At 49.5% G+C, this 13,554-nt stretch overlaps 1 protein-coding gene across 1 annotated transcript in view; it reads right to left on the bottom strand.

Moving 5' to 3' along the window:
• Positions 1 to 10,307: 10,307 nt before the first annotated feature.
• LOC114453627 (phenylalanine--tRNA ligase, mitochondrial-like) overlaps positions 10,308 to 13,554 on the bottom strand; it is a 55,004-nt gene continuing 51,757 nt past the window's right edge. Inside the window, exon 12 of the mRNA XM_028433581.1 lies at positions 10,308 to 10,951. Coding sequence (XP_028289382.1) covers positions 10,813 to 10,951 — 139 coding nt within the window. The 3' untranslated portion in view covers positions 10,308 to 10,812. The remainder of the gene's footprint in view (positions 10,952 to 13,554) is intronic.

Genomic DNA, 13,554 nt, shown 5'->3' with positions numbered 1-13,554 from the left:
AGCAGCCGAGGCTAAAACGGAGTTCTGATGTTTAAATGGGTCACGAGCTCCTCTTCCGGCACACGGCCCACATTCTGTGCTCAAAGTAGATTAGTGGGCTGAGAGTGAGTGACAGCAGCTCCGCAGGATGGTCCAGACACACACCGGGCTCTGCCACCGGGCCTGCTCACTGAAACCACTACACTGAGAAAGAGGAGTTAGGTTTGTGTCCCGTGGTTGTCCTGTCGTTTTAGTGGTGGTTTTAAAACTGTGTACTCAGCAGATAAGCTGACGTGCAGGAGTTATTGTGGGAAACCAGCAGAGACTGACTGAAAAACAAAGTGAGGGTCGTGACTTTGATGTTTCAGTGTGAGCGGCGTCTGTGCGGCGTGGACGGGCTGACAGGGAAGCTGCTGAAAGGTGTCTACCATCAGTGTGACGGCCTCACAGGACAAATCAGAGGACGAGTGTGAGTCCACCAGGGGACGGTGCAGACATCAGATGTGATTAAACGATGTGTTTGTGTGCTGCTGGAGTTCAGGTCTGTATTTCAGTCCTCCTGCAGGAAGCGGCGCACCCTGACAGACCCTCAGAACTGGGTCATCTCTAAATATACTCTGCTGAGGGCTGAGCAGGGCCAGGGCCGCACGCTGGGGGGCGGACCTCTTCCAGCAGCCTCACAGGGCCTCACGTGCCTGTCATGTGATCGTCTATTGATAGCAGCACAGACAGCAGAAATCATTTGGCCCGCAGACAGGAACAAAGTCCACGTCCAGGCTCAGCAGAGACGGCCAGCTGGCAGGAGGGAGGACGCCGCCTCACAGAAGACCAGCAACACGACCAGGCTTCCCCAGCAGATCTGCTGGGCCCCTACTGCTGGACTCCTGCAGTAACAGAGACATGCACACCTGAAGCACAGGTACGAGGTCTGCTGCCAGAGTCCAGATAAAGCTCACTGCCAGGCCGAGCGGGAAAGATGGAGGACAGCCGATGTGGAGCAACATGAGCGGCTGTATCGATCCTCAGCCTCGTCCTCACAGCACTCACTCTGCAAGCTGCAGAAACAAGAATGTGGCTCTTTATGTTTGAGTGCACAAACACAGGGGTCAGAGGTCAACCACAGATCCACCACAGTCCAGAAACCTTAGACCAGAGATCCACAAACCACAGAGCTCAGCCAGAAACAGACTCACTGACCTCCTGCTGTTACAGACTCATCTGCTGATTGGATGAACCACCTGTCAGTCAGGAGCTGATGACAAATCAGATCAAAGACAAAACATAACAAGGCTCTGACAGCTAGCATGTAGCAGTTAGCATGCAGAAGCTAGCATGCAGCAGCTAGTATGTAGCAACTAGCATGTAGCAGCTAGTAAGTAGAACTGACAGCACTTCCTGACTGGACTCTGATTGGACAGAACTGACAGACCTTCCTAACTGGACTCTGATTGGACAGAACTGACAGACCTTCCTGACTGGACCCTGATTGGTCAGAACCTAACCTGGTTCAACACCAGCTCAGAGCCTGGAGGATGGAATTCTGCGAGTTTGTGAGTCAAACACATCAAACAGGTAAAACTTCTCCTGAACTGTGACGGGTTTATTTAAACACATCAGGACGACACGGCGACTCACCACAGAGGGAGGAAAACCTCCATTAATCAATGTCAGAGACACAGAGAGACAGCGCTGGACACTCAGGTCATGACAGTACACACACACACACACACAGACACACACACTCAGTGTGCTAATGAGTTTATTACATTCCGCCCTCAGACAATAAATGAAGCAATCAATCACAGGGGAACATCTGTGGAGAACCTCCTTAATCGCACCACAGCCTCATCAGCACTTTAACAGGACGAGGAAGAGGAGGAGGAGGAGGAGGAGGAGAGAAAAACAGGAGGGACAAGTGTCTGGAGAAGACGGACTTTATTAGATTTACAGAGGAGGAAGAGGAGGAGGGGCTGCATGATTCTCACACTTTCAGAGAGGGAGGAGGAGGAAGAGGCATCTGTGGAACACTTTAATCACAGAGCAGCTTCATCAGCAGAGGAGGAGGAGGAAGAGGAGGAGGAAGACTATTGGAGGATATCCTCTGCAGCTCCATAAACATGAACACACACATCATTATCGCTCAAGACATGGAGAGGACAGAAAAGCAACATCTGTTTGACACCTTCATCCCTCAGCAGGCCCGTAACATGTGGAGAGGGAGGAGGAAGAGGAGGAGGAGGAGGAAGAGGAGCCTTAAAGACATCAGTGTGCAGCTCAGCACAGGAGAGCCACCTCCACAGGACAGGACTCAGCTGCTCACCCCCACCTCAGAGAGAAGGACACTCCTTTGAGGACAGTGGTGGTTAGCCAGCCAGCTGCTTCATACTGTGATATGATCAGATATTAGCTTAGCCACGTCTGTGGGCTGGTTTCACTGCACAACACCACAAACGAACACACAAGCAGCAACACAACAGCTCTGTTCGGGTTCCGTCCACACGTCTCTGACACCCGCGATGTTTCCCCGTTCACACTCCTAACCCTGTGTGTGTGTGTGCGAGGCCTCCTCACACTGTGTGATCGAGTTACAGCATAGCTAACAGAGTTAGCGGCGGTCTATGAGCCGCCCGTCCCTGTGGCGTAGGCAAACCCAGTTAGGTGGCGTCTGTATGATCTGAGCGTCTGCTTCATGCACACATGACTGAGGCGTTAACCCGCTGGGTGAGCTCTGTTTGAAGGAGCATGCTCTGATACCTACTCTCACTGAGGAGATAAACCCCCAGGTCCTCTGTAGAGGACAGGTGCTGGCAGCTGATTGGATGAACCATCCGTCAACAAGCTAGCATGCAGCAGTCAGCACATGTGCACAATCTGGACACATCTGGAATATTCATCTACTAATTAACCACCAATAGAAGTGATACATGTTCATGTAGCGCCCCCTGTGGTTGTATGACTGCACTGCATGTAAAGTGTAAATGGTGGAGAAGTTTGTAGCAGATGGGAGAATTCCATCCAATTCCATGCTGCTGTGACATTTTTATTCTGGCAGATTGTTTCTCATCAACACGAGCCGCTAACATTTAGCAGCTCTTAGTATTTACAGCTGACATTTAGCCACGGTTCATAAAGGCCTGAGTGAGGCGTTGGTTTGTCCGGCCGTGCAGAGGGACTCTTCAGAAAGACGCCTGCAAAGAGTCCCTGTGTGAGGGCAGGCTGACCTCAGACCTCAGCTCTCCACAGTGACATTGTACCTCGTTTCCATGACAACAGAGTGCTCACCTGTCGCCGTTTGTGGCCGCTCCCACAGCAGGTTGTTTAGAGAGTCTCATCTGGGTGGGGGTGGGGGGGCAGCTCAGCCTCACGGTCCTGTGAAATTATTATTCACACAGAGACACACGTGGACATGAGACAGCAGCCTGACCTCTGACACAACACAACACAATGCAGACACAACTCAACACAACACAGACACAACACAACTCAACACAACTCAACTCAACACAACGCAGACACAACAGACACAACACAACACAGACACAACACAACGCAGACACATCTCAACACAGACACAACACAACACAACACAGCACAACACAACACAACACAACACAACACAACACAACACAGACACAACACAACACAACACAACACAACGCAGACACAACATAGACACAACACAACACAACGCAGACACAACACAGACACACACAACACAACACAACACAGACACAACACAACACAACACAGACACAACACAGACACAACACAACACAATGCAGACACAACACAACACAACATAGACACAACACAACACAGACACAACACAACAGAACTCAACACAACACAATGCAGACACAACTCAACACAACTCAACACAACACAGACACAACACAACTCAACACAACTCAACTCAACTCAACACAACGCAGACACAACAGACACAACACAACACAGACACAACACAACGCAGACACATCTCAACACAGACACAACACAACACAACACAACACAACACAACACAACACAGCACAGCACAACACAACACAACGCAGACACAGCACAACACCACACAACACAACACGCCGCAGACACACACAGCTCCATGCAGCAGCTGCCAGGCTGTGAGCAGTGGACAGTCGTCCCATTTTTGTCCCACGTGACCTGAACGGAGCTCTGCTCCCCGTTTGCGTGTCTTCTACTCGACAGAGGGTGTAATGGATGCAGGGAGGACTTCTCTCCATCTCTGCAGCCGTTTCCACGACAACAGATCACACACATTCCTGAGGTGTTGTGTTCGCCTCTGTGGATAAAACGTCTTCATCACAACCTGTGTGTGTGTGTGTGTGAAGCAGAATGAACTGCTAACAGCCTGATTCTTCTAAAAATACCTGCCCTACACACACACACTCCACACACACACACACACACAGAGGCTGATTTAGCTTCTGAGACATTGACTTGGCATTTCCAATATGCTGCCTAACTCAAAGCCATTACATCCATTTTCTGTGTGTGTGTGTGAAATATGAACCGGTAGGTAGTATGCAGATCAGTTCTGACTGTAAAACACGCCGCTGAAGAGGGAATGGAGGAGAAACAAAGTGTGTGTGTGTGTGTGTGGGGGGGGACAGCCCAGATAAATCACCATGGCAACCACTCCTCATCCTCCATCCTAACAACACCACACTGACGTGTGGGGCTGCCCCCTTCCCAGACTCCTTCCAGCTACTATTTTTCAGAGAGGAAAGCACCGAGAATCAGAGAGAGAGTGGAAAAACATGTCTGACACTGGATTCGTAAAGAGAAGCAAACTCACACATTTATTCCTCAAATTTAATTTGGACACTTTCATCATTAGCTTTAAATCAAATCTGTCAATTTCTCATTAAAAAAAAAGATGTAGAAATTCTAACGTTCAGTTGGTAACCCATCAGAGTGCTGTGAGCACTGTGTGATCAGTGTGTGTGTCCTGCACAGAGCACACACACACTGATCAGAGCACACACACACACACACACAGTGATCACACACACTCGGTCGGATCAGACGGAGCTGATTCTACATCTGCGAAGTGTAACTTTAAACTCCGAGCTGATCTGAGGCCCCCGTCACCACCTGGACGTCTTCATCATTGTGTCCTCGTGTCCTTATTGTCTCATATGGAGGAGACGTGGGAGGAGAGGGAGAGTGACAGATGGGTGTAGTCAGTCGCCCTCCAACCTCCACACACACACACACACACACACAGACACACACACAGGAGCAGATGCTGGAGACGTGCTGTGGGTGTGTGGACGCATGCATTTAGTGGATTTGCACAGATCAAGTGAAACCCCTGAACACGGAGACGCGGCGCTCAGCGGGGGGGCATCGGGTTCGCCTCATACTCATCGTGACTGAGACTGTGGACGCCTCATTGGACCGAGAGTAGAGCGACTGCAGGCAGAGGATAAATCAGAGGCTGCTCCGTCAGACACACAAAGACCTGCAGACCCCCCCCCCCCCCTCCCAGGGTCGGATGTGTTTTTATTTAGAATCCACAGAGTGGTGCATCATGGGTAGTTTGCTGTCTTAACATGGCTGCATTTGGTTTGCATGGTTTGCCGATGACACCATGTTTTTAACTCCTTCAGGTAAATGTCTGTCTGTTAACCCTGATGTGGCCTGGCTCGGTGCCTCCTGTGGACATACCGGAGACAGACGGACTGTATTTTTTTATCTGACAGATCTGTCCGCACAGCTGGAGGGCTGAGAGCAGACGAAGTGACAAAAGTCTAAATGAGGATTTGAGATCTGCTGATGGCAGATGAAGAGGAGCGAAGCGGCAGGAAGTGCTGCGTTCACTGCCTCACACCTGCAACCTGCAGGGGGCGCCAGAGCGGCCCGAGCTTTAAACAGCACCGGAGACAAGGTCTGAGTGTCAGAGAAAGCAGAGCTGTGCATGTTTCTGTGTGTGTGTGTGCATGTGTGTGTCTCTGTGTGTGTGTCTCTGTGTGTGTCTGTGTGTGTGCCTGTGTGTGTCTCTGTGTGTCTTTCTGTGTGGGTGTGTGTGCCTGTGTGTGTCTGTGTGTGCCTGTGTGTGTCTCTGTGTGTGTGTCTGTGTGTGTGTGTGTGTGTGCGCGCGTCTGCGTGTGTGTGTTTGTCTGTGTCTGTGTGTGTGTGTCTCTATGTGTCTGTGTCTGTGTGTCTCTGTGTGTGTGTGTGTGTCTGTGTCTCTGTGTGTGTGTGTGTGTTTGTCTGTGTCTCTGTGTGTGTGTGTGTGTGTGTGTCTCTCTGTGTGTCTGTGTGTGTGTGTTTGTGTGTTCAGTCTTTCAGAGGCTCTCTCTCAGACTTTAAGGACTCCTCCTGCTGCTGCTTCAGACTCTGATCCAGTGGAGCCAAACAGCCTCTCAGAGATTCTACATGAAGCAAGGCAAACAGAACAAATCCCAGCATGCACTGGGGGAGACGTCGCTGGACTGGAAACATGGAAGCACATCAGAAATTCATTTCTCTGAGCATGTGGAGGCTGCACCTCATAGAACCAGCCAAGTGTCCTGAAGAAGACGTGCTGAGGCCTCATCTGAAAACCAGATGGCTGATCTACACCCAGACCACGACCCAGACCCAAGACCAGCACATGACCACACATGGCGGCCACCATGTTAAACATCAGGGCATGCTGCGTTTATATCCTCAGTGTGTTCGGAGCTGATGGAGCACAACGCTCACTCCAACTTTTTCTTTGGTTTCATTTCTGCACCACATGATGCATTCAAAGACCATCAGGACCTTCAGAGTCTGTGATGTCACGCAGACAGCGTGTGCTCGGCCTGTGGGCCTTTACAGGACAGGACTCCTTAAATATCCCTGAACCTTCCAGAAGATTCTCTTCTGTGACTGAGGGCCTGTGTGGGACACATCAGTCTGTGATGGGGTGGACACGGCGCAGGACGTCCTCTCCTGGCAGAGGTCACTCTGAGTCTTTGAACAGGATCCAATCAATCCAGAGCAGACACACAGGAGGCCGAGCTCACAGGACACACACACAGACACACACAGACACACACACAGACACACAGGAGGCCGAGCTCACAGGACACACACACAGACACACACAGACAGACACAGACACACACACACAGGAGGCCGAGCTCACAGGACACACACAGACACACACGCACAGAGACACACACACAGACAGAGACACACAGGAGGCTAAGCTCACAGGACACACACAGACAGAGACACACAGAGACACACACACAGGAGGCTGAGCTCACAGGACACACACAGACACACACGCACAGAGACACACACACAGGAGGCTGAGCTCACAGGACACACACACAGACAGAGACACACAGGAGGCTGAGCTCACAGGACACACACAGACAGAGACACACACAGACACACACACACAGAGACACAGACACACACAGACAGAGACACACAGGAGGCCGAGCTCACAGGACACACACAGACACACACAGACACACACAGAAACACACACACACAGGAGCCACCTGAGACACAGTGGCGGGTCACAAGGCGTGAAGGTGTCTTCAAAGTAATCTGCCACCCTGTCCCCATGTGACATCAGAAGGACACGGACAGCTCCAACACACACACATACAGAGACACACACACACACACAGACACACACACAGACAGACAGAGACACACACACCCACACAGACACACACACACAGACACACACACACACAGACACACAGACACAGACACCATCGTCTCACCAGTTTACTCTCAGCTAAAATCTAACCCAGTGGACAAAACACATATGATATGAAAAGCTAGCTAATTTAGCTAAGTTAGCTAGCAACTGCTAGCGAGCTGTAACTCGGCCCTGTGCTGATACAGAGGTAAGCTAACTCAGCTGACTGAAGAAGAGTCTTTACGGTTGTAAATGTGTGACCTTTAAAATTTTTGCGCTCCTGCAAATCTGTGAAACTTTAATCCAATCATTGAAACATAAACTCCATGAAGCATCTTCAGACCTGACACAGCCCAGGCCTCCTGAAGCTCTCACATGGATCTGGGTAAATCCTGACTGCAGGACTGTGTCATTGATATTTCTTATCGAAAGCTCTGATTGAATATTCAGGTGTACTTCCTGTGTCCTAACTGTAGCCTGGCCTCAAACTGTCAGAGCTCAGCTTTAACTCGACCAGAGTGACGAGCAGAGCCATCCAAGGCAGACAGCCTCCACCAGCATGATTGGCAGAGTGTCATTTGGCTGTGTGTGTGTGTGTGGACTTGAGTGTGGCAGTGTATGATCGCAGCAGGCTAAGCCAGCGTATCGCCTCGGCACACTGACAGAGCGCTGTCTGCTTGTTCTGCTGTGTGTGAATGAGTGAGCCTCTTTCTAATGAGCTCTATTCAAATGAGCGTGTGTGTGTTTGTGAGTGTGTGTGTGTGTGGACCCCTCTGGGTTTCAGACTTTGGCAGTGAACACACTTTTGGAGAGTGCCTGAGCTGTCTGAGGGTTCAGGTTTAGATTTTCCTGCACCCCGGTAACTTCAGAGTCTTGCGCCAAAACCCTGATCCTCACAGAAGGCGGCCATGACAGCCGCCAATCAATCAGCTGCTAGCATTTAATCTGTAATGTGAGCTAAGACTATTGAAATGTGGCTAGTGTTTATGGTTGTGACGTCACATGTTTATTTTTGACACGGCTGCAGAGGAATCGACTATGAGGAAGTGAACGACGCCCTGTCTCTCTGAGCGAGGGCTGAGTTTTACGAGGTGCCACCTAGTGGTTTGGAGGACAGCAAGGAAGCCAGATTGAGGCGGACTGAGCATGGACAGGTGCGCAAAATCCAGATTTGAAAATAGGTCTAAACGTATCCGGCGTGAAAGGAATTCAGATTTGGTCCCACCCGAGCTGGATTGACGTTCCCCAGTCTGAATAGGGTCTTAAGCTGGATCCATACTCCGCGAGACAAAGACATTTTTCCCCCGTGCAGACGTTACGCCCACAAAATGACGTCATTTTTTTGTCTCTGACCGCCCGCTGATCCGCACTGTTGTGCACAGGGTCCGGGCCGAACTTTGTCTTTCAAGGCTGTGCGGCAACCATGCTGTGATTGGTCGGAATTTATTGTGGGCGTGATGAAAGTGGAGAAGCGCAAGAGCCTCTCCAGGTATATAGGTAGGTGTATAAACAGCGCTGATTCAACAGATTTAGATAAGACCATACCGGTTTTGCATGATGAGCAATAAAAGAAAGAAAGAAAGGCAAGTCAGGGTGATTTGTCACCAATAACTCCAGACAGCCCTTCACACATACCAGATGGTGACTGTTATTACCATTCTATATACTCCTACATACCCGGGCATAATAGGCTCGTTAACAATGTCTGTATATCTTTGCTATTGTTACTTTTAATGTCGCATCTTCACAGCTCATCACCGGACAGTTTGAAGTATCGCAGGCACATTGGAACACAGTAGATGTGCAAATGTGGTCATAAAGGCACAAACACTGAATCTTTGCTATTGTTACTTTTAATGTCGCATTTTCACAACTCATCGCCGGACATCTCACGCTGTTGCAGGCACCCTCTCTGTATAATGCCCTCTTGCCACACGTCCTTGTGGTGTGTTAAAAAACTCAGTAAAGTCTTTCCTTATAGTTTAGTGGGCGGGCCGTATGAGGAGTTCTGCACACACACGTCTCGCGGAGTATGGTACCTCAGTGCGGAAAAGACCTTTTTTTTATCTCTTACCACCCGTGGAGTGCGTTCTCCGCTCTTTGTCTCGCGGAGTATGGAACAGCCTTTAGCTAGCTAGTAGCTAACGGCTTTGGAGTGGGTCGCTTCAAAATTGATGGCCTCCATGACGGCTGGCCTCCATGATGGCCGGCCTACATGACGGTCTTTATGACGGCCTCTATGCTGGCCTCCATGACGGCCTCCATCTAGCTCGCTTGTAGTGACTTTCCAGCAAGACAACAAATGAGGGAGCAGGGTGACAAAGCTGTGTGTGTGTCACTACAGCAGAGCTCCCAGAATTCATTGCATTTCTGAGTGGAGTGACAGGTGGAGCCATTTAACGCCTCCATGCTGGCACACAGGGACTGACAGACACACACACACTGACAGGGAGGCATGAGGACAGTGCGTGAGGCCTCAGTGCCTCAGCGTGGGTCCATCCATCAGTGTTTAGTGTGACCTCGGTGACCCACCGCCCTCTCTCAGAGGGTGAAGATGTCACGTTCACAAAAAGTAACTGGTTGTATCCAGCCAGCTGTGTGACATCACGTCACGTCTGCCCGGCACTGATCACACATCACGTCAAACATCAACACCTCGACACACAGCGTGAGCAGTTTCATGTTTTTATTCAAAAACTCAAATCACTTCTTCACTATAGCTCTAAATATTGTTTTATGAAGTGTCCTTCCTGCTTTTCTCAGTGAAATAAATATGATCATGTCACATGATCAGCCAGTGTGTTCTCATTGGTCACTGCTCCTCTACACAAACAGACACACATCATGTCTACAAACAAACTTCAGGAAGAAATCTGACAGGTCTGGCTGCTTGTTCTAACGCCTCCAACCTGCCGGCGGGCTTTGTCGGTCTGTCCTCACAGGTCTGTCCTCACAGGTCCATGCTGCAACCGCTGACTCAGTCACAGAGCAGCTGTTGGCGTCTGGCTGCGTTCAGTAAACCTACGTCTGTCGGTGCGTGACTGCACTGAGCATGCTCAGGATGTGTTTGGAAGTTAAAGGTGACACATGTCAGACTCATATGTTTCAGCCCGAAGAGGAGGGAGCACTGTGTGTGAGTGTGTGTGTGTGAGTGTGTGTGTGAGAGAGAGAGAGAGTCAATATCGGCCCTGCACACCCAGCTCACGCTCTGCAGTGTGTTCTATCTGCTGGTGGACAAGTCGAACTTCCTGCTGGGTCAGAGTTCGCTCCATGTGGCGATAGATGATGCGATAACACTGACTCCGCCTCCCCGTCCTGAGAGAGAGAGAGAAGGAGGGAGGGAGAAAACAGTCACTTTCCATCACACACTTTTAAAACGTCTCCTCCTGCTGAGGTGGGCGGCCATCTTGGTTTTGCCTCTCTGTGCTCTCTGCTGTGACGCAGCTAACAATGCTAACATGCTATTGTTAGTGTTTCTACGCTGAGCTAATATGCTAGCTCAGTTACATTACAGTCACATTAACCTAGCTGCAGTATGTGTGGGGCTGTTACACATTTAACCCCGTGATGTACACGGTCAGCTGTCTGAGAGGCCCCGACATCAGTCTGTTATGCTAACATGATGCTTTTCAGCTAAAGGTAGAGTTTTTAAACATACTGATATAAAGAGTGACTGTACACCCCCGGTTCAATGCTAACGACATCAGCTGGTGTTTGGCGTCTTCTCATCCCTCAGTGACTGTTAGCATTTAGCCTAACACTACAATGTGCTCTGTTGTCCTCCTCTAACTGACAAAGTTACAGCAAATAAAAACTCAGACCTACAACAACTGAATACACACAATCCTCTCTCTCTCCATTCACTCTCTGTGTCGTTTGTCCTCTCTCTCTCTACAGCTTGTGAATAATTGAGCAGCAGAACATTTGGAGGAAATGTCAGAGAGAACGAATGAAGAGACACAAACACAATCACACATCATATTTCTTTACACACACACACACACACACACAGTGAATGGTATTTCATGTGATAGACTGTGTCACTCCTGAATAATTGATGTCTCCATTACCCAGCCTACATAGCTGCGGGGGGGGGGGCACCTGTAAGATCCACACACACACACACACACACACACACACAAAGTAAACAGGAATATGTGTGATAAATATGCACATGTTGCATTATGCATGAACAGTGAAGGTATAGTTCTCTATCATACTGTATGCACACACACACACACACACACACACACACACACACACACACAGAGGTCGAGTATGGAGAGATGACACAGCAGTAGTAACATGCTTCCATCCCGCCCACCTCAGCTCCGTGGGTTTTATTCGGGTTAACCAGGAGTTTAGGTGGACTTAGGTGCTGCCAAGATGGCGGCAGCTTGAGCCTTCATCCTTCTTTATTTACAGCCTGTGTTGTTTACCTACAGGAAACATGTTGCTGTTTCCGGAGGCGGTGCCACAGCACCACAGCAGCTGTTAATCATGACCATGCGCGCCATCCAATAAGTGATCAATACAAATGATCAAACAGTCCTTATCTATGCTGCACGCGGCCACCAGGGGTCGAGGAGGCTGTTTATCTCCACCGCAGGGAAACATGTTGTTTGTGTCAACAAGTAGTCGTTGTTGATGTATTTGTTATCACTGTAACCATGACAACGAAGGGTCCCAAGTTATATTTCATCTCTGATTTTTAACACGAACACCGAGGTTACAAGAAGTGTTGCTGTGTTCGACCAATCAGAGCGCTGTGAGCAGAGGGATAATAAAAAACAAACACACACAGAAAACACATTGTCGGCTTTTTCTGCTGCAGTGTAGTTTTAATTGGTGCAGAGAGCTATTCATAGACTTTAATTGCTTCAGATGAGTCTCTGTGTTCTGTTCATTTCTTCACACATACCCCCCTCCTTTGGAACAGCACAGAGCAGACATCATCCTTGAGGTACGATAAAGTCTGTGTTGGTCACAGAGTGAACCATGGTCCCTGAACACACCGTGCCTGCTTTAAACTGGTCACTCAAAGGAAATCCGACTTTGAACCAACCACCACTGTCTCTGCTTTCGGCTGCAAAGATGGACGCCGAACATTCTCGGTGTGGTCTCAGGTCACTATGGTGGCGTGGTCTGTCTGTGGAAGACTTCCTGTTTATCATGATGCACACATTTCAACTAGCATTTAGCAGTTCACTGTTTGGCTTTGAATCCTGGGATCCATAAAGAAAATACATTTAACCACGGCCACCATCTTTTCCTCAGCTGTTGACCCTACCTCCTGCTGCACCGGATGCACCATGTGACCATGACGGCCTCCATCATCACCAACGCTCAGGAATAAAACAGAGGAGACACACAAACAGCCCAACATCAAGCAGAAGACGTGGGTCTCCACAGTGTAGAAGGTGGATTTACTGCAGCCACAGCCTGCACTCACAGATTCGGCAGCTCTGAAATAATCAAACATCAACATGTTTGTTTTGAACCTTCTGTCCTCAGCCGCTCCTGCAAACGATGTAAACGACTGCATCGTCAGCGTAACGTTCAGCTGAGACTGCCAGGTGTCATAAACTGTATTTAAAAAACACCACAGAAGAAGAAGTGAACATCTGATTTGTTTGCGAAACCTCGGGGGGGAGACAAAAGATGGCGCAGAGGCAGATCAGCATCAAACCGCGGGATGAGAGGGATCAGAGGAGAGGTTTCTTCCTCCCTCACCGCTGTCCTCCTCCTCGGGGGTTTTACAGTATCAGGTCTCCTGGTTTTCCCTCTTTATGTGAAGGCAGCATGATGCTTTCAAGGGCAGCCTCTCATCTGTCTATCGATCCCTCTCTCTCTATTTATCTCTTTATTTCTCTATGCAGCTCGCCCCGTCCCTCTGTTTGCTTTCCATCTGAATGAAA

This window comes from Parambassis ranga, chromosome 20 (genome assembly GCF_900634625.1).
Source record: "Parambassis ranga chromosome 20, fParRan2.1, whole genome shotgun sequence".
In the NCBI taxonomy this organism is placed as follows: domain Eukaryota; kingdom Metazoa; phylum Chordata; class Actinopteri; family Ambassidae; genus Parambassis; species Parambassis ranga.
Note: the sequence above shows the minus strand (reverse complement) of the source record. Positions and strands in the feature narration are given on the sequence as shown.